Source organism: Hippocampus comes, unplaced genomic scaffold, assembly GCF_001891065.2.
Source record: "Hippocampus comes isolate QL1 unplaced genomic scaffold, H_comes_QL1_v1.1 scaffold53, whole genome shotgun sequence".
Taxonomy (NCBI): domain Eukaryota; kingdom Metazoa; phylum Chordata; class Actinopteri; order Syngnathiformes; family Syngnathidae; genus Hippocampus; species Hippocampus comes.
In genome coordinates, this window is record NW_017805707.1 from 279,582 (window position 1) to 301,314 (window position 21,733).

The following is a 21,733-nucleotide window of genomic DNA, read 5'->3' on the forward strand; positions in this document are numbered from 1 at the left end:
GGCGCCCGGGAACGGGCGCGCCCACTCCAAGACAATAGCGCCGCGGCGCCGGAGTAAGGCGCGCGCCGTGAATTCAGAGCAGCTCGGCTCCAAATTTCCTGTCGTTTGTCATCACGTCTCATCTGCATACATAATTCAGAAACAAGCGAAAGCCGCTTCCAACTCTGGAACGAAAACAACTCGGCGAATGACTTTGGCGACTTGAAAGTTACTTCAATGCGCGGGTGCCAAACTAAACGTCGGTCACCTTGACTGGTTAGATTTTTCTTTGGTGAGTTGGTTCATTACTTGGTTAGTAGACCGATGAGTGACTACTTTGGTTGGTTGGCTGGCTGGTTGGTAGTGGATTTGTTACTGGGTTAGTTGAGGAGTTTATTGGTTAGTTAGCTCTTGGTCATTTGGTGGGTTGTTTTGATAAGTTGGTTGGCTTTTCGTTCGGTCTGGTTGGTTCAATCGTTTCGTTGCATTGATTGATTACTTGGCTGGTTGGATGATTGATCAGCTATTGTTTAGTTGATTGGTTGGTTGCTTTACTGTCTCGTTTGCTAACTTGGTTGGGAATTTGTTTGGTTGGTTTGATTAGTTGGGTTCCATTCATTTGTTCCACTAAGTGAAGGCATTTGTTTGGGTGATTGGTTATTTGATGGGTTGATCATTAGGTGGATGATTGATTGGTACCTTGGTCGGCAATTGATTGATCCTTCTTTTTTTTAAAAAAAATTAAATTAATTGTTTGGTTTGTTTGTCAGTTGGCTGAAAGGTCACTTGGGCGTTAATTCATGACTAGGCTAGCTAAAAGGTTACCGAATTGGGTGAATTGTTTGGGGTTTTTTTTTCCTTGCGTTTCCCTGCATCTTTAACGGCCCGTCTCCCCGCACGGCTCGCGTCCACGTCGTTGAGAAAAGCTTTTGTGAGGCTGCTACTTGACAGACAAGCAAAGTGATGTAAAGCCGAGCAGCTGTGAATAAAAATGCGCGCTTTTGCTTCCCCGGTGGCGGCAGCAGCAGCGCAAACTTTGCATTCTGCCAGCGTGGATCCACATTTTCTTGTTTACAAGCTGCCTTTTGTCCCTCTTCTCTTCATTTGGACAGAGCTGAAACTCCTTAATTGATTTAAGCTACCGAGAAAATGCCCCGCGGAATGTCAAACCCCCAAAAGCTATTGTTGCCCCCCCCCCCCCCTCTGCTCCCCCTCCCGGCAAGGTCGCGGCACGGGAAACAAGTCGGCGGATGAACGACACTTTCATTTTGACGCGGCGGCTAGAATCGATGCGATCATTCCGTCGTGTTTCACCACGACACAAATAAGGCCACAAAGGGAGGCGCTGACAAAACACACAAATGTGGGACAGAAGGTGACTTTTGCCGCCCTGCGCCCCGCCGTCGAGCGCTTATTAATGATTTCACAGCCCAGAGCGGTCTCTTGATGAATCTACTTATCTTAAGGGGGGTGGGGAGGGGTGGTGGGGGACTCGGCTTGGAATAGATCATTCTTTTAGGTCCGGGAAACTTTTTTTTTTTTGCAAAGCCATCTGGAGGCCACGGGAGAAACAATCAGTCAGGTTTTCTGGTGGAAGTTTTGGGGGACGTCGAGAATAAACAATGCGCGTTGTGACAAATGGAAAATGAAGCCGAGGCATTGGATGCAACAAGGACACGTTTTTCACATCAACACGGAAGACCGAATTCACGCCTTTGTCACATCGCGGCTGCGTTACTGTAAAGCACTTGACTTTGGAGTGAGCCAATCCTCCATCAAGCGTCTCCAGCTGGTCCAGAATGCTGCTGCTCACCTCTTGACTGGCACTCCTCAGAAGGAGCACATAACTCTTCACTGGCTCCCTCTACATTTTAGAGGTCTTTTTAAGATCCTATTATTTGTTGTCAAATCTTGAAATGGTTTCGCCTCACCTCATTTTTGTTCTTTGGCTTTTGACTCAGCATGAGACTTGGTTTTTAGTTTGACTGTTTTCGGCCTTTCTGCTGTCTTTGTTATTAATTTATTGTTGTAAGAATTATTTTTGCTCCATGTACAGCACTTTGTATACAGCGGCGGTTATTTTTTTAAAGTGCGCTAGAAATACACTTGAGTTGAATGTGTGCTGTTGCCTCTTGAGGAAGTAAGTGGTATTGCACACAAAAAAAACTCGGAATACAGTATATATTTAGTATTGCTACTTTATTCCTTTAAAAATTCGACTATTCCTCCAAACTGTGAGGTTGGGGGAAGGGGGGGGGGGACTTGTTTCCATGTGAATTGTGTTAAGGCTCATTAAATCCAAACAGACTGTCTGGAGATGAGTCATCATTAGCTGCTGGCACACGCGCACATCGGAGACGCTCATGACTGCAAGATTCAAGGAACGAAGCACAGACAGAAAAGAAAAGTCATCTTTGATGGAATTCCGTCTTGCCACTTGTGTGCTTGAGCTGTCGTGGGCGTGCCCTTGAAATTGGGTCTATGGGGAGTGCGGAGTGAGGTTGGACCTCATTCGTAGCACAGACCAGCGTTGGTTTGTCAAGTCTCTTTGCGCTACTTGACGCCCATTATTGGAAAAAAGGGGGTGCTTGTTTGCACGGGGCGGGCAAATGCACTGCACACACTCGGCATGTTGATAAGGGCGTACGCTGGAGAAGGCTTATGAGGAAAAAAAAAGTGAGGTGAAGCAGAGTCACGAATAAGGCCATCAAGTTCCACTCCGGTCCCGTAGGTGAAAGTGGTTGGCCGGTTCGATTGCTCACTTGGTTGGGCGGGTTGAATTTTCAGGTTCTGCAATAAACTTGTGGTCTTCATGTCTCATTAGCATCGATAGAAATGCACTCATTTGCCAGCTAAACGTATGACACACTAACAAAATGACTACAATCGTTAACAACGTCAATGGTCTGACTCTAACAGGAGCTTCCATGCAGATGATAGACTCTCCTCCCCTTTTGTGTCCGCACAATCAGTCCGGCTTTGCTATTCTCGTGTGTGATTGTGGCGCAGTCCGAGCTGGCAGTGCGACGCCCTCCCGGGAACAACGTAAAGAGCTTAAATGCCATCGGACTGCGCTTGACGACGCCCACAATGCACGCTGGCATTGGGAAGCGGAAAAGGTAGAAGGCCTCTGGAGAGCGGAAAAGATCGCAAAGAAGCTTAGCGACCGATGACAATGGCCGCTTTCATGCTGTAAAAATAGAGGCATCAACAAAATGGTGGACGCCGGGTGCATCATCCACTCAGGACAAATAAATGCTTCCGTTGAGGGAGTCACAAGACGCAATTATGGTGGGAGTAGGTGGGTTAGGTATGCAAACCATTGGTTACATTAGGTATGCATCCCTATCAACTTCCACACAATTTTGGTCTCATAAAACACCTGTCGCCATATCGGGCCTGCAATCGAACCTAACAACGTATTTGACATGTGACTCATCTATCACAAGACTGTGAAAGAACGTCGAGGCGTCGTTAAGAAGAAGCTGACAACAACACTTCTGTGAAGTAACAAACAAAATCCTTGTTACCTCTGCCAATAAGTTTGTGTGCGTCAATATATCGACATACATTTTGCCACGCTCGCAAACTCAAATATGCCCTCCCGAAAAGCCCATTCGCAGCAGTTCTCCAAACATGATTGTCACATGTAGGTATTGCCTAATAAAATGGCCGGTACACTAAAGTTAAACATGACAATTATACACCCAAGTATCCAGTTTATAAGTATTAAAACATTCGCTGGCATTGCTGTGAATTTTTGGGCTGTTTTACTTTTGATTTCCTCGAATGCAACACGCCACCTTCACTGAACCAAATGATCAAAGAAGGTCAAAAATCACATTTCAACAACCAACAAAAACAGCAACGCCAGAGTTTATACGACTTACTGCAACTTATTTTAAGGGGTGCACGTTTGTTTTGAGAAACAATAGAGCTGCTGTTGAAAAATTAAATCAAGAAACACAGTCAAGTTGGCTTTACACTTGGTTTGCAGTGATCGTTTCTTTTCCGAGTGCCTAAATGCAACACGACCCATTTACTTACAAAGAACGTTTTAAAAAAGCGTGTTTTATCACCACCAAGCTGACCAAAAAAAACAGCATCTCGCCAAATTAAGATACTCAAATTATATCGTTTAAAATGGCGCTGCTGGCAACACTTTCACCGAGGAAGACAGTTACAAACATATTTTCTTTGACAAATTTGAGTGACAGCAATTATTTATTTTCTGTATGCCTCCAACGTCATTAGCTTCGAATCACCATCTACCGTCAAGAAAAGCGCACAAAAAAGCATCGTTTTGCACCAAAAACCACACAAAAACAGTCACTCCCAAGAACACGAGACTTTTAAAAAAACTCGACACACGATTTTTGTGGTCCTTTTAATGATTAATGGCGACGCAATTGACACTTTTATCGAAGCTTATTCGAAAAACGAAGAAGTCGGCTTATTACCTTGCTTGACAGACTTGAGTGACAATTGTACTTTTTCTGAAAGTTTCGAACGCAACACGCCCCCTCCACTTAGCATCAGCACCTAGCATCACAAAACAAAACTAAAATCACGCCCGAACCACAAAACACTCAATAAAAACACCAACGCTTGCGTGGACAAGACTTGAAACAACTTATTTAAACGGGTTTAAGCTTCTTTCAAGTAAAAATGACAATGCCATGAACTCTTTTTCACGAAGAAGCTAATGAGTTGTCCACTCACCTTGTTGTACACATTTCAGTCTGACGGGCTCCTTGCTGTGCCTCAACACCGCCATCACGTCCCGACTGGTCAGCCCGGCCACCGGCGTATCGTTGACCTCCAACAGAATGTCACCAGGATGGAGGCTGCCGCTGAGGCACAACGCTCCACCCGGGTGGAGCTCAACCACGAGCGGAAAGGCCGTTTTAAGCTCCTGGACATGGCTCACGTCAAAGCGGTGGGGGAGAGTTTCGGTGTACTTTGAGGGTCCCCCACCCTCCCGGAGATGGCTCACTGCTCCCCGTCGCTTGGCTCCATGTTTCCGCGACGAGTAGCAGCTGGATCGTCAGCTCGTGGTGCGTTCAGGGACTCAACTTGTGGTGCGTTCAAGTTTTCTCTCCGAGGAAGGACTTTACAAACTGCAGAAGCCTGGCGTAGGTGGATGTAAAAAAAGTGACAGTGTGATCTTCGTGTTTCAACCTTGTCAATGAATGTGGAATGATTATACAATTGTTTTCAATATGGCGTTTTAATGACTTGCAGCCGTTCGATAGCAAATTTCATCATAAACATATGTTAAACTTCTTTTAAATAACTGAATTATACAATCTTGTTTTAGACCGACAGTGCGCAGTTTGAGTATGTAATTTCTTTATCGTTGTTTTCTTTGAAATAAAAAGTTGGAGGAAAACAGTAGATGACTGGATTGTTAGCCATGTTTACTTTTGATGTTTCATGCTCTTCTTATTGCATTTTGTATTAATTTTTGTCTAAACGGAACGGAGCATTTATTTGAATATTACTTGATTTAGCGTGAGAGGCACCAAACATTCGAAAACACCTGTTTGGTCGCTTTGGGGACGTAGAAAAGGATCCAGTCGTGGACATGAACTGCTTCATGTTCACACTGCGAGTTTATTTCAAACAGGATCCACTTCTCTTTCTGGTCCATTTAGCTTTGAAAGCGCGGATTAATTGACTTTGTTCGGGCTACCTGGATGAGGCTTTTGATGTGCGTGGAGTGGTTTGCGTCGCCCTGGAAACAAATGGACGGTGGTGAGCTCGGAATAGGTTTTTATTGCCTCGCGTCCTTGCTCCCCCTTTCGCCGTGTCGCTCATTCTCTACTTTTGCCATACTGGACTGGCCATGCAACAACTCTCTCAATTTTGTGATGAGCGCATACATCATACATCCACGTGGGGTGGCAATTTCATTGCCAAATAGCTTTCAATGGTTCTTCTGTTATTTTATTATTATTATTATTCGTGGGCTCCTGAATAAATGGTTTGGAGAGAATTAGCACAAACTGGATCAGACGGTAAACTGTTTTCATTTGTTAGTCATAAGGGTTTTTGTAGATTTTTGTTCAAAATTTTGTGATGAGCGCATACATCATACATCCACGTGGGGTGGCAATTTCATTGCCAAATAGCTTTCAATGGTTCTTCTATTATTTTTTTATTATTATTATTCGTGGGCTCCTGAATAAATGGTTTGGAGAGAATTAGCACAAACTGGATCAGACGGTAAACTGTTTTCATTTGTTAGTCATAAGGGTTTTTGTAGATTTTTGTTCAAAATAACGCACCTAGGCGTCGTGGGAATTACAACGTGCAGGGGTCACAATTTGCTTGTACAGCGACCGATATTCCCGCCTTGCATGATAATCTGTCGTTGAATTTGAAGGTTGAAGGACAGGCCCTTCGAGAAGGCGAAATTTCATTTTCCTCCTCCTCATCACGTCGTTTGTCACAAATGGCCATAAAAGAGCAAAATCATTGCCGGGAGACGCCCTTGTGTCTCTCGCGCTGCTGAGACTTGATGATATTTCATGCTGATTAAGTTTGCGCTATCGACACCCCCCAACCCGAATCCTTGCGCACCCCCCACTTGATGCTGCCATAAATCTGCATCACTTTCCATTAATCAGTGAATGAGGGAACCCGAGGTGAGCCAGGCGCTTTTACCGCTTGTTAATCTAAATAAATATATTTCTGCCTGCAATCAATGCAAATGAGAACAAGTCTCGCCGCGTTGGAAAAAAAAAAGCAATTACATTCTCATAAATTATGTCACATCCACAACTCCATGCAAAACAAAATGTTCCACTGCCAAAATTTCTGACAAGATATTATCATCATTAATTTATTCAAACAATTATTTTGTTCAGAGAAAAAATAGTTGCACCATCTATTAAATGGAATTTGTAAAACAAAACATTTTTTAAAAGTAATATAGATACAATGTCGCCATCTCCTGGTAAAATGGCGTAATAGCGGATTAGACGTGCCTTATTGTTTTGCAAATTGAAGAGTAAAACCAAAATTGAGTCGTTGAAATACGATTCGGTATGATTAATAAGAGGCAAATACAAAAAAAAAATTAAATGGGTTACAGACGTCATTCAAAGGCGACGAGAATGAAAAAGGCATTTTACTCGTTTTTTTCCTTCTGAAAAAGAACTGTCCAAAAATACTACTTTTAAACCATTTAAACGTTACAAAACAGTAAACACACTTGTGCATAGTAAATGACGGCAAGAGTAGGGTAAGAAGAATCATTTTTGGTTGGCAGCCCTCCACACATGCGCAGGATACAGCGATAGCAGCTGTGATATCTGCGCATGCGCACAGCGCGGAGTGCGTTTCTATGGCAACGCTTGGTCCATTTACGTCATCCTCCAGTGGGCAGAGCTACTTTAAATAGCCACCAGTAGTTGAAAAGAACAAAAACTAAACATTTTGTTACTTCAGGGAAAAAAGCTACAGGTGTTATACGGTCAAAAAACGAAAACAATCAAAGAGATTAAAAGGTATATATTATAAAGTCCAAAAATGTAATTTTAAAGTCCTAATAGCGAGATAGGATGAGGTCCCCGGAGTTAATCAATTGCTGCACACGGCTGATGAGGAACGACACGTGCAGTGTTGCTCATCTCCACTAGATGACGCCAGATGATAAAATTAACCCCTCCCTCCCTTGTTTCCCTTTTCGATCACGTAGCCTCATTAGAATATTAAGCGTGCAGCAAAGATTCGGCACACTAGGCTACAGGTGGTCGCTTCGCGCTCCCGGAGCCGCCCAGCAGGAACATATTTGTCACCCAAAGACGGAACAAAACAAGCCCACGCGGGTGCGTCAGCTTCTCGTGAATATGATTCAGCCGCAGCGTGAGCGGCATATTTGTGACGGAAGCCCACACAGTTCCCCATTCCATATCGGGCCTGCAATCGAACCTAACAACGTATTTGACATGTGACTCATCTATCACAAGACTGTGAAAGAACGTCGAGGCGTCGTTAAGAAGAAGCTGACAACAACACTTCTGTGAAGTAACAAACAAAATCCTTGTTACCTCTGCCAATAAGTTTGTGTGCGTCAATATATCGACATACATTTTGCCACGCTCGCAAACTCAAATATGCCCTCCCGAAAAGCCCATTCGCAGCAGTTCTCCAAACATGATTGTCACATGTAGGTATTGCCTAATAAAATGGCCGGTACACTAAAGTTAAACATGACAATTATACACCCAAGTATCCAGTTTATAAGTATTAAAACATTCGCTGGCATTGCTGTGAATTTTTGGGCTGTTTTACTTTTGATTTCCTCGAATGCAACACGCCACCTTCACTGAACCAAATGATCAAAGAAGGTCAAAAATCACATTTCAACAACCAACAAAAACAGCAACGCCAGAGTTTATACGACTTACTGCAACTTATTTTAAGGGGTGCACGTTTGTTTTGAGAAACAATAGAGCTGCTGTTGAAAAATTAAATCAAGAAACACAGTCAAGTTGGCTTTACACTTGGTTTGCAGTGATCGTTTCTTTTCCGAGTGCCTAAATGCAACACGACCCATTTACTTACAAAGAACGTTTTAAAAAAGCGTGTTTTATCACCACCAAGCTGACCAAAAAAAACAGCATCTCGCCAAATTAAGATACTCAAATTATATCGTTTAAAATGGCGCTGCTGGCAACACTTTCACCGAGGAAGACAGTTACAAACATATTTTCTTTGACAAATTTGAGTGACAGCAATTATTTATTTTCTGTATGCCTCCAACGTCATTAGCTTCGAATCACCATCTACCGTCAAGAAAAGCGCACAAAAAAGCATCGTTTTGCACCAAAAACCACACAAAAACAGTCACTCCCAAGAACACGAGACTTTTAAAAAAACTCGACACACGATTTTTGTGGTCCTTTTAATGATTAATGGCGACGCAATTGACACTTTTATCGAAGCTTATTCGAAAAACGAAGAAGTCGGCTTATTACCTTGCTTGACAGACTTGAGTGACAATTGTACTTTTTCTGAAAGTTTCGAACGCAACACGCCCCCTCCACTTAGCATCAGCACCTAGCATCACAAAACAAAACTAAAATCACGCCCGAACCACAAAACACTCAATAAAAACACCAACGCTTGCGTGGACAAGACTTGAAACAACTTATTTAAACGGGTTTAAGCTTCTTTCAAGTAAAAATGACAATGCCATGAACTCTTTTTCACGAAGAAGCTAATGAGTTGTCCACTCACCTTGTTGTACACATTTCAGTCTGACGGGCTCCTTGCTGTGCCTCAACACCGCCATCACGTCCCGACTGGTCAGCCCGGCCACCGGCGTATCGTTGACCTCCAACAGAATGTCACCAGGATGGAGGCTGCCGCTGAGGCACAACGCTCCACCCGGGTGGAGCTCACCCACGAGCGGAAAGTGTCCGTGCTCCGCGCCGCCCCTCACTTCCAGCGTCGCCAGTTGCCCCTCCGCGTTCCGGCCGATGACACTTTGGTGGACTTTTTTGCTCCAGTGATTAGTCCTCCGTTTTAAGCTCCTGGACATGGCTCACGTCAAAGCGGTGGGGGAGAGTTTCGGTGTACTTTGAGGGTCCCCCACCCTCCCGGAGATGGCTCACTGCTCCCCGTCGCTTGGCTCCATGTTTCCGCGACGAGTAGCAGCTGGATCGTCAGCTCGTGGTGCGTTCAGGGACTCAACTTGTGGTGCGTTCAAGTTTTCTCTCCGAGGAAGGACTTTACAAACTACAGAAGCCTGGCGTAGGTGGATGTAAAAAAAGTGACAGTGTGATCTTCGTGTTTCAACCTTGTCAATGAATGTGGAATGATTATACAATTGTTTTCAATATGGCGTTTTAATGACTTGCAGCCGTTCGATAGCAAATTTCATCATAAACATATGTTAAACTTCTTTTAAATAACTGAATTATACAATCTTGTTTTAGACCGACAGTGCGCAGTTTGAGTATGTAATTTCTTTGTTTATCGTTGTTTTCTTTGAAATAAAAAGTTCGAGGAAAACAGTAGATGACTGGATTGTTAGTCATGTTTACTTTTGAGGTTTCATGCTCTTCTTATTGCTTTTTGTATTAATTTTTGTCTAAACGTAACGGAGCATTTATTTGTATATTACTTGATATAGCGTGAGAGGCACCAAACATTCGAAAACACCTTTTTGGTCGCTTTGGGGACGTAGAAAGGCATCCAGCCGTGGACATGAACTGCTTCATGTTCACACTGCGAGTTTATTTCAAACAGGATCCACCCACTTCTCTTTCTGGTCCATTTAGCTTTGAAAGCGCGGATTAATTGACTTTGTTCGGGCTACCTGGATGAGGCTTTTGATGTGCGTGGAGTGGTTTGCGTCGCCCTGGAAACAAATGGACGGTGGTGAGCTCGGAATAGGTTTTTATTGCCTCGCGTCCTTGCTCCCCCTTTCGCCGTGTCGCTCATTCTCTACTTTTGCCATACTGGGCTGGCCATGCAACAACTCGCTCGACTTTGTGATGAGCGCATACATCCACGTGGGGTGGCAATTTCATTGCCAAATAGCTTTCAATGGTTCTTCTGTTATTTTATTATTATTATTATTCGTGGGCTCCTGAATAAATGGTTTGGAGAGAATTAGCACAAACTGGATCAGACGGTAAACTGTTTTCATTTGTTAGTCATAAGGGTTTTTGTAGATTTTTGTTCAAAAATAACGCACCTAGGCGTCGTGGGAATTACAACGTGCAGGGGTCACAATTTGCTTGTACAGCGACCGATATTCCCGCCTTGCATGATAATCTGTCGTTGAATTTGAAGGTTGAAGGACAGGCCCTTCGAGAAGGCGAAATTTCATTTTCCTCCTCCTCATCACGTCGTTTGTCACAAATGGCCATAAAAGAGCAAAATCATTGCCGGGAGACGCCCTTGTGTCTCTCGCGCTGCTGAGACTTGATGATATTTCATGCTGATTAAGTTTGCGCTATCGACACCCCCCAACCCGAATCCTTGCGCACCCCCCACTTGATGCTGCCATAAATCTGCATCACTTTCCATTAATCAGTGAATGAGGGAACCCGAGGTGAGCCAGGCGCTTTTACCGCTTGTTAATCTAAATAAATATTTCTGCCTTTGCAATCAATGCAAATGAGAACAAGTCTCGCCGCGTTGGAAAAAAAAAAGCAATTACATTCTGATAAATTATGTCACATCCACAACTCCATGCAAAACAAAATGTTCCACTGCCAAAATTTCTGACAAGATATTATCATCATTAATTTATTCAAACAATTATTTTGTTCAGAGAAAAAATAGTTGCACCATCTATTAAATGGAATTTGTAAAACAAAACATTTTTTAAAAGTAATATAGATACAATGTCGCCATCTCCTGGTAAAATGGCGTAATATCGGATTAGACGTGCCTTATTGTTTCGCAAATTGAAGAGTAAAACCAAAATTGAGTCGTTGAAATACGATTCGGTATGATTAATAAGAGGCAAATACAAAAAAAAAATTAAATGGGTTACAGACGTCATTCAAAGGCGACGAGAATGAAAAAGGCATTTTACTCGTTTTTTTCCTTCTGAAAAAGAACTGTCCAAAAATACTACTTTTAAACCATTTAAACGTTACAAAACAGTAAATACACTTGTGCATAGTAAATGACGGCAAGAGTGGGGTAAGAAGAATCATTTTTGGTTGGCAGCCCTCCACACATGCGCAGGATACAGCGATAGCAGCTGTGATATCTGCGCATGCGCACAGCGCGGAGTGCGTTTCTATGGCAACGCTTGGTCCATTTACGTCATCCTCCAGTGGGCAGAGCTACTTTAAATAGCCACCAGTAGTTGAAAAGAACAAAAACTAAACATTTTGTTACTTCAGGGAAAAAAGCTACAGGTGTTATACGGTCAAAAAACGAAAACAATCAAAGAGATTAAAAGGTATATATTATAAAGTCCAAAAATGTAATTTTAAAGTCCTAATAGCGAGATAGGATGAGGTCCCCGGAGTTAATCAATTGCTGCACACGGCTGATGAGGAACGACACGTGCAGTGTTGCTCATCTCCACTAGATGACGCCAGATGATAAAATTAACCCCTCCCTCCCTTGTTTCCCTTTTAGATCACGTAGCCTCATTAGAATATTAAGCGTGCAGCAAAGATTCGGCACACTAGGCTACAGGTGGTCGCTTCGCGCTCCCGGAGCCGCCCAGCAGGAACATATTTGTCACCCAAAGACGGAACAAAACAAGCCCACGCGGGTGCGTCAGCTTCTCGTGAATATGATTCAGCCGCAGCGTGAGCGGCATATTTGTGACGGAAGCCCACACAGTTCCCCATTCGAGTCCGTTTGATTCTTTGAGGATGTGACTCGTCCCCGGAATGTTAAGAGTGTCAGAAACGCATGCTTTAATTTGCTGGACCTTTTGTCCCGAGAACAATGGCGGAGCTTAGTGATGTGGCAACTTATATTTATCTTTTGAGGGGCATTTTGAGTGGTTGCATTTTTTTTTTAATTCTCAGATAAAATCACTGTGGATTACCGTATTTTGGTCCCACATGGAACAGCAGTTAAAAATGTTCAGCAGCCTTTTTTTTTTTAACAACTTCATCCCCTCGGCTATGGAGGGGATATCTCTGTCGCCATCTCTCCCCCCACCCCTCTTCTTGACTCCCCGTTGCCATGGTGCTAAGCATCAATGACATCACAGCCCCTGCGTGTGTGTTGGTCAGGGCGTGAAAACGGAAATTTGAGCCCAAGACACACACAAAAAAAAAAGGAGACAAACTGGAGCTCAACGCATTTTTGCCACGTGATAAGACATCATCACACTGTACACACACTATTGCAGCGCGTGCCTCAAGCAGCCTTCAAGTCTCATTGTCCAAGATTCAAATAAGTCCCAAGCCACAGCCATGTGGTGGAGAACTTCAATCAGCAGATCTTTGGGATTTACACCCGAGGCAGGTCATAGGTCTTCGGGTTCAAGACTCAAGCAGATCCCAGGTTTTCTGGTCCAAGACTGAGTCAAGCAGGCCCCAAGTCACAAGGTCTGAGCCAAAGGCACAAGATGGGACGAGGTCATGTGTTCTAAAAATGGAAAAAGTCCCAGATCAGAAGGTTTTTGTTTCAACACCAACTGATTAAGCAATAGCAATTCCAAACAGCGCACCGGTCATGTGGTCTCAAGGAAGTCCCAGTTCATATGGCCGAAGTCTCAAGTCGCGGTCATTTGGCCAGAATGTCAATAAAGTCCCAAGTTGTGGTCTAAGTCACGAGCAAGTCCGAGGGAGACCACAGATTTTTTTCCATTCAAGACTTGGGGGTCAAACATCTTGCAATGCAAACCCCAACCAAGTAAGGAATTGGTCATGTGATTCAAGTGAGGCCAAGGTCATTTGGTTTCAAATTCTTCGTAGGTCACCGGGTCAGGGTCAAAGTTTGAAGCATGCCAGGTTAGGTGGTCTAATTCTCAAGTTGGCCCCAGGTCTCGCGGTCCAAGCCTTGAGAGGAGGTTTAAGGCCACGCCTGTCTGCATGTCAAATTGAAAATAGAAGGCACTCATGAGATAACAGCAGATGTCTTCTTAAAAAGTCCAGACCCCCTGCCCGGGAGCCTGACCCATGACGTCTGTGCCCTTGCGGAGAATGTGAGACGGGCGTCACGCAGAGTTCCTGCTACTGCAGCTTGTGCTGATAAGACCTTTAAAAAAAAAAAAAAAAAAAAAAAAAAATCTGTGCAGGGGGAGACTGCGACGACCCGAGAGGAGACGGTCAACAGAAAAACACAACACGACGAAATGAAAGGCGCCATTGTTGTCCTTGTAGACACAAAATGGAGGCAGCGTTGGTTACCTGAAATCCGCGTCCGGGAAGTCCTCTTTTGCCTCCAGCCTCAGCGTTTCCATTTAATCACGTTATAAAGACAGCACAGCTCATTTGTGGAGCTGGGAAACAGAAGATCTCGGCTATCGGGGACATCTTGAATCAAACAACCCTTCAAACAAAACCAAACCAAACATTAAGCAGGATTGTTTCGGGCTCTTCAAGGGTCAACACGGATCAAACGAGTGATGATAGTTGCGGCGAGTTGAAAAACACCAGGTTGCTAGTCAAATGTTTTCCTTTTCTTTTATTATCAAAATAAGGGAAATGAGTCGACAAAGGTTCAGTGATGTACAGTATCCCTCCTCGCGGTGAAAGGTCATGTTGAGCTCGCGTGTCAAAACCCCCGCCATCTTGTGTGCTGGCCCGTCCCGGGGAGGGGGTGGGAGGGTGATAAACCAAAATGGCCCTGATTAAAAAGCAGAACCCCTGAATCTGAATGTAACAATGGAGTAGGTGGATTGGGGGGGGGAGGGGGGGCTACGTGTCAGACGTCATTTTTCCCACATGAAGAGTCGATTTTTCTCTTCAAAAAAAAAAATTTTTTTTAAAAAAAAGGCTGTCATATTGACAACGATTCAAACATTCGACACAAAATGTCCCGAGACAAAAACATAAATAAAAATCTGTTAAGCGTGGCGTTTACTGTACAGCGCCGGGCGGGTGGGGTGTCTGGGAACACCAGTGGCCCGCTCCGTTTGCCTTCCCGCACTGAGATCCAACCTGAGGACAAAAAAACAACATAAAAAAACGTTAAAAACATTCACTATATAGGGAAAAAAAATCCACCAGATTTTGCACGAGAAAATAAACCAAACGTTTAATTGAAGTGATTTTTGTTAGCCGGCTCTCTGTAAGATTTAAGACGATAATTGTTGTCGCGTCGGCGTGGCTCACCCAGAAAAAAACCCCAAAAAAACCCGGAGGCAAGACATCAGAAGAGGCCGCAGTCTTTCAGGTTGTTCTTGATGATGACGTCGGTGACGGCGTCGAAGACGAACTGCACGTTCTTGGTGTCGGTGGCGCAGGTGAAGTGCGTGTAGATCTCCTTGGTGTCCTTGCGCTTGTTCAGGTCCTCAAACTGACACTGGATGTAGGCCGCCGCCTCCTCGTACGTGTTGGAGCCTGCCGGGCCAGTCAAAAGGGAGCAACCGGTTTGAGAAAAACGCACAGTTGGCACCATAACACGTTGCCACTTCTGTTGACACAAAACGATTGGAATTTTTTGGGGGGGGGGGGGGGGGGGGGGGGGGCGTGCTGTGTCATTGAGCTCTTGTCAGACCTGCGTACTCCGGGTAGCAGATGGTGAGCGGACTCTTCTTGATCTTCTCTTCAAACAGGTCCTTTTTGTTGAGGAAGAGGATGATGGACGTGTCGGTGAACCACTTGTTGTTGCAGATGCTGTCGAAGAGCTTCATGCTCTCGTGCATTCGGTTCTGAGGGCCACGTCCAAATGTTTGGTTTTTTTGCTCTTCAATTTAAGGCGGTAGCGCCCGGGGCGCGAAGCACGTACCATCTCCTCGTCCTCGGCCAGCACCAGGTCGTAGTCGCTGAGCGCCACGCAGAAGATGATGGCGGTCACGCCCTCGAAGCAGTGGATCCACTTTTTGCGCTCCGACCGCTGACCGCCCACGTCAAACATCCTGGAAGGAAGACAACAAACGGGAGATTTAAAACCCTCCTAAGAACTACAACCAGGAATAATAGGCACCAAGGCGACAGGGGGTGCAGAGGAAAAAATGAATGATCAAAAAGATTGAATTAGAAAACAATTCATTCACTGATCAGGATTTTTTTTCCTTCAAGATTTGTATTTCCTATATTTCTGGCTCTTTTGTGTCTTTGGAAATACACCCAAAAGAGCAAAATTCAATTGCAGAGTTAGACACAGCGTGAACTCAAGTCTCGTGTGAAAATGTCCCGGTCCTTGTCTCGAGTGATACGGTAAAAGGATCTGAAAAAAATGGAACGAGTTAAATAAGTTTTTTTTTTTTTTCAACTGCTGTGACACCAATGCCCCCCAACTTCCTGCCTACGTCCGCCAAGCGCGTCACGGCAAAGCGCCTGCATCGTGTCAACCGGCCAAAAAAAAAAAAAAAAAAGGAGCCAACGGGTCACAAACTTGAAGTGGAGGTCTTTGAAGGTGAAGTGCGTCTCCACGATGCCGGTGGTCTTGACGCGGGTGCGCAGCACGTCCTGCTGCGTGGGGATGTACGTGCCCTGCGAGATGCGCTCCAGGTCGTTCAGGTAGCTGCCGGGACACAGCGGGACTTGCTTTAGGCTCTCGCCACCCAAGCCAACACTTTATTATTTTTGTGAATTAAAAACAATATCTGCAATAATTTGGGGTTGGTTTCAAAATACAATAGGAAATATTTGACACTAATCATGTCACAACAACACATTTGTATCATATTTGTACTTTTTCTAGATTTTTATTTGGCACCTTTTTGTGGCAGCCTGCTCAAAACAATGTTGATTGCGCAACAACGGCGCTAATAAGCGCCGTGAAACGGCTACAACAACGGGGAGGGAAAAAAAAAAATCACACACACAAGCCCGGCTTTGTTGGGCAAAGGCGCTTGCGCAACAGCCGCAACCCCGCCTGAAAAAAATTCCGCAGTCATCATTCTCTGTCGTTCAGACCGTAAAATTATATATATTTTTTTCTTCTTTTGGAGTATATTTGAGCCTTGCTCCTTACTATGCGGCCGAGTCGTTGAGCTGGTACTCGCGCGAGCGTCCGAAGCAGGCCTGGACGCCGGCGTCCCGCCACAGCCGCTTGATGACGCCGGCGAGCTCCGCCGTCATGAAGCCCTCCTCGGCGGACCCGGCCAGCACGAAGAGCTGCCGTGCGTCGTCCTGCGGCGGGGGATGGAAAACGGATGCAAGATGTCAAGCGGAGCGTGAGGACGTCCAACAAGCGCCTTTTGTCCCCGGTGGACAATCTGCGGCATCCGCTTCGCGCAAAGGAGCAGCCTGTCACTCAAGCTGCTCCACCGACACAATGTGCAAGTCCTCCCGGGGCAGTAAATTTGCCCTGCTGGCGTATGTCGGATAGAAAAATAGAAAGCGCGGTCAAGCGACTCACGGCTCTGGCGGCGTCGCCAAAGTCAATCTTGAGGCGGCCCATCGCCCTGATGATGGCGATGATGGACTGGATGGTGTTGCTGTAGACCACCGCCTTGTACTGCTTGCACTCCTCTTCAGAGTAGCCTGCCTCATGGATGATCCTGGTCACCGAAGCGAGGGGGGACATTTCGTGACGTTATTCACGTGAGCCGTTTCTGCGTTTCACCGGATGCACATTCATCAAATTCAAAGCTCTGCGCACAATGCAGCGCAGCTTCGAAGCCACAGCAAAAATAAATATACCGGCTGGAGCCCCCCCCCCCACACACACTTTTTCCCAAAAGTCTGCAATACATCTCCATTTTGAAATATTTAACATACGGTATGCAATATTTGTGTGCTGGTGCAAAATGGACTCACTTCATCTGCTTGACGATGGTGCTCTTGCCCGACTCGCCGGCACCTGCGGAAGAGCGCAACACGCCACCGTTTTATTACACCTTCAATAATTCATCAGGCCTGGCCGGCTGGGTCGCCTTCGCTCCGGTTTATCCGCGCGGGGTTTCATTCACCCTCGCGTGGTGCAAAACCGGAACGAGAGCTTCGGCCGGAGGGTTCGAGGCGGTGCCGGCGAAGCGGGTCGGGTGACGGTCGAAGGGTTTAAGACACCGCTTGTTTGCCGTGTTGCTTGGCGTCCAGCAAACAGGATTTGACATCTCGCATGCAAACAAAGAGGAGGACAAAGTCGCATCTCAGCACATCATCACAAAAACAAACAATGGGGGCGGTGTTGCGTGAGACGCCAATAACGTCATGTCACCAATTGGCTTTGGCATTAACGCTGTAATGATGACATGGCATAATACGACTTGGCTTTTGTTTCGGTTTAGTATTTTTCTCGTAATATCCTGGTAAAATGTTGGCCATTTCTTTGCTTTCATTTCAAATGTATACCTCAGAAATGTATTCCCGTGAAATATATTTTTCTTGCATTAGTCTGACTTTCAAAAAATTATGCCGTTTTTCTTATTTCAAACGCGTTTTAATATTTTGATATTACTTTGATTAAATTGATTGCAATACTGTATTGTGTTTTGTTCCCTTGTAATATTCCTACTGTTTTTTTTTTTTTTTGCTCTCTCACAGGTAGTAACCCGAAGAGGCCCGCCGGCGTAACCTGGTTACGAGTTGGGATCCACAATCTGGCAGCTTGCCGGCCCATCTATTGTAAGCAATGCAGCTGTGGTGCAAATTCCCAGCTAACAAAACAAAGCATTCCATGTGATGTGATGAAAACATTTACCTAACCTTGGCCACAAACTTGAACTGACACGCCCGGGCAAGTGGCATCTGTCCCCCCCCCCCAACAGCCGAGGAATGCACTAAAATCTGTACACTCTGGCCTAAAACTAAAAGAATTCATGACATTATGTAATTTATAGTACAATGTCTTTGAGTGCCAGGAAAGGGGTCTTTAAAAATATAATGCGTTATGTTCAAACAGCTGAGGAATGCACTAAAAATCTGTACACTCGTTGCCCTAAAACTAAAAGAATTCATGGCATTATGTAATTTATAGTACAATGTATTTGAGTGCCAAGAAAGGGGTCTTTAAAAATATAATGCGTTATGTTCATTGTTGTTATTGATTTTGGATTAAACGATGTCCTGGTAACCCACATACTGTATGTGTGTTTCTGTGTGTGTATGTCAACATTTGCCCAAGCATGGAAAAGTTCTTCACCTCAGGTCTTTGTTTACAAGTATAACAGTGTCGCCTTTGTGTTTCAATAACGTTGAGGCAAAAAAACATCATAAGGACGTCATAAAAAATAATCCTAAGGACATCATGATATGTCATCATGCCAATGCGGTTATGTGGGTTTTAATTCGACAGTCGTTTCCGAGAATTGTGTTTTTGGTGTGAACTTGGCACGAGATAGAACCTTGTGAAGGGAAGTAAGCTATTATTTCAATTGCAATTAATGCATTGGGTGTGCTATTTATTTTCGAAATGACTACTGTAAGACTAAGTTGACATTTGTGAGGGCGTTTAAAGCCCACAAATGATCTTTTCTCTTTGGTCATTAAAATTCAATTCACGTCGACAAATGTTGAATTGATGTTTAAAAAGGAACCAACTGACGAAGAGTTGAGCTGCGTTTTGGGAGGTGTTTTTATTCGATTTTTTTTTGTCGAAATGTTGTGTTCATGGAACAAAGTTAGCAGTGGAGGTCGGCGGTGACACGGCACAAAAGTAACCGAATTAAGGCACTCGCTGGGCGTCGACCACCACTCGGACAACTCACTCTCCACCCTGTGGTTAGCCAGCACCCCCGCCCCGCTTCGCATCTTACCGAGCAGCAGGAGCTTGACCTCCCGGGCCGCCTTCTCGCCGTCGTCCCTCAGGTTCCTGTCGATCATTTTGCTCCTCTCCACCGCCGCCTTGTCCTCGGTGCTCAGCGTGCAGCCCATCCTCGCCCGGCGAAAATGTCTTCACTCAACCCACATAAAATGGTTAAAATGTTCTCCCCGCCACTGCCACCTAACACACGCCCATTAAAAAAGAGACACTCGATGTCTTCGAGACGGAAGGTGGAACTTTCTACCCTAAAAAGAGGGCCTCCGTACCACCGAGATGCTGGACGGGTCTTTTCCGAGATGGGAGCTACTTTGACGGGTAATAAAATGGTCGGCGGTGCCCCAAACAACCGCTGGTGCTCCGCTCCATCCGATGAGGCGGCAGCAGTTGAAATGTGTGCGAGGGGAGGAGCCACCAATGCACAGCAAGCCTAGTGCCGAACGGACACTGCAAACTTCCGATTCATTTCTTCGGAATAAAATATAACGAAAGCGTAGCATGCATTTACACTCGTCGTGGAATTTACCATTCAATGTTATTTTGTTGTCAGATACACGTTAATAGCTTTGCATAATGGTTAATGAAACGATACAGTTCAACAGTAATGCTCGTAAAAGTGCTAAGCTTTTATTTTGAAGAAAGACGTGTCAATGTGCTGGAAAACAACAACAAACCCGTTAGCCAAGAACATTACACGCACACAATTATTGCATTTTACACTTACACATTAGATTTGTATTAGGCGGAGTGATGAGAAGTATTTTTTTTCTCCGTCAAAGTACAAAAGCATCACAATTTAATCGAATTGTTTCTACATTACCGCACAGCACAGTTGCATTTGATGACCGATGTGCATTTTTGCAATATACGGAAACATACACGACAGCACAGGACTAAATATACGAACAAGCAGTGACACCGGCAGGCCCCGTCGCCCCTGCCTGCTCGCTCATCCGTACATTAGTCATTGTTTGTGGTTTAAATAATTCAGCCGCTGGAACAAAGTCAAGCACAAGCCTCCACAGTCAACAGTGGGTCCAAAGGTTGCTGGTGTGACAACAATTCCCAGTAGCACAGAAGCAACGATGCGCTTTCTGCTTTTTTTTTCTCTCCGCAGGCACATTTGGTGGTCGTCTTGTGACAGTCTGCTAAAAAGCGACGAGAAGCGTAGGATTCGATTAGCGTGTTGCACACAAAACCGCATCCCGCTTTGGATCGATTAGGCGAACTGGTTTACTGTGTGCACCGTGGGCAGACATCCGCTTCGGAATTAACATTTCTATTAAAACAGAATGAACTGTCCCCGTGCCAGAAAACTCAACTTTTGTAACACTGCAAAATTAAAATAAATAAAAGGGCCCCATCACCAGTGACCAAGAAATCGGAGATGTCTTTCGTCACAGAAAGTCGGCCTTTTTAGTTTGACGCAGACCCCAAAAAAAAGCAGGTATACTAGAAAGATCAACTCTGTTCACTAAACTACTACGGACTAGCTAATGGCAATAAAACACAAGAACAGAATGGTTCGACTGGAACAGGTGAAGCTGGTCTCTTTCGCCATTGTACATCAAACAGCGATTAATGCTGCCCTCTCGTGGCAAAAAGAGAGCGTACATGCCCATGTGTCACATTCTGGCACCCAACGCATTAACTACCATCCAAATTACATGGTGACGTCACGTTTTGACGCTCATCAAACTGCACTTCCAGATAAGACACAATCTGACGAACATTAACAGATAACGCTGCGTGAAATAAAAAAATCTTTCGCCATTGTACATCAAACAGCGATTAATGCTGCCCTCTCGTGGCAAAAAGAGAGCGTACATGCCCATGTGTCACATTCTGGCACCCAACGCATTAACTACCATCCAAATTACATGGTGACGTCACGTTTTGACGCTCATCAAACTGCACTTCCAGATAAGACACAATCTGACGAACATTAACAGATAACGCTGCGTGAAATAAAAAAAAGTCCACATGGGGATTGGATCCATCCATCCACCCCCCCTCCGTTTTTCAGCAAGTGGAAGAACAAAAGCTTCAAAACAGGAGGGAGTCGAACAAGGATTTGAAGGAATCTTATTCGATGCATGGAATGTTTATTCGCATGAGCGTTGTCTAAGCATTTGCCTGGGACTTGCTCTTGTCAACCTTTCGACTGGTTATCAACTGCTCAGATCGCCTCAACTGATACCTGCCTCTTGCCTGACTGAACATTAAACCCTGGCTCAGCGTATATAAGCGTTGTTCTGGGGAGAAGTGCGCACCTTCTACCTGGCATCGGCCAACGCTGACGCCGAAGCCTGCGATAGGAGGCGCGCACAAAAAGAGAGAGACCGCGGAAACGCAGTCGGGCGCACGCAGAGAGAGATGGGCTGCTGTAACAGGAGGTGCGCACTCCTCACCGGAGCCGTCGTTGGGGCGGCGGTGG

The 21,733-nt window shown here is 45.0% G+C and overlaps 1 protein-coding gene across 2 annotated transcripts; it reads right to left on the reverse strand.

The window, feature by feature from the left end:
- Positions 1-14,082: 14,082 nt before the first annotated feature.
- On the reverse strand, positions 14,083-19,714 carry gnai1 (guanine nucleotide binding protein (G protein), alpha inhibiting activity polypeptide 1). Of its 2 annotated transcripts, XM_019883074.1 has the most exons (10): positions 19,566-19,714; positions 19,292-19,479; positions 17,355-17,397; positions 16,954-17,095; positions 16,567-16,724; positions 15,985-16,113; positions 15,376-15,505; positions 15,145-15,298; positions 14,760-14,987; positions 14,083-14,585 (listed from the first exon to the last, which is right to left on the reverse strand). In XM_019883074.1, exons 2-9 carry the CDS (start codon positions 19,407-19,409, stop codon positions 14,797-14,799), a joined length of 1,065 nt encoding a protein of 354 aa, XP_019738633.1. In that variant the 5' UTR covers positions 19,410-19,479; positions 19,566-19,714; the 3' UTR covers positions 14,083-14,585; positions 14,760-14,796. The 2 variants fall into 2 exon arrangements, with proteins under 2 accessions (XP_019738633.1, XP_019738632.1); XM_019883073.1 differs by having other exon boundaries at positions 19,292-19,714.
- Positions 19,715-21,733: the final 2,019 nt, after the last annotated feature.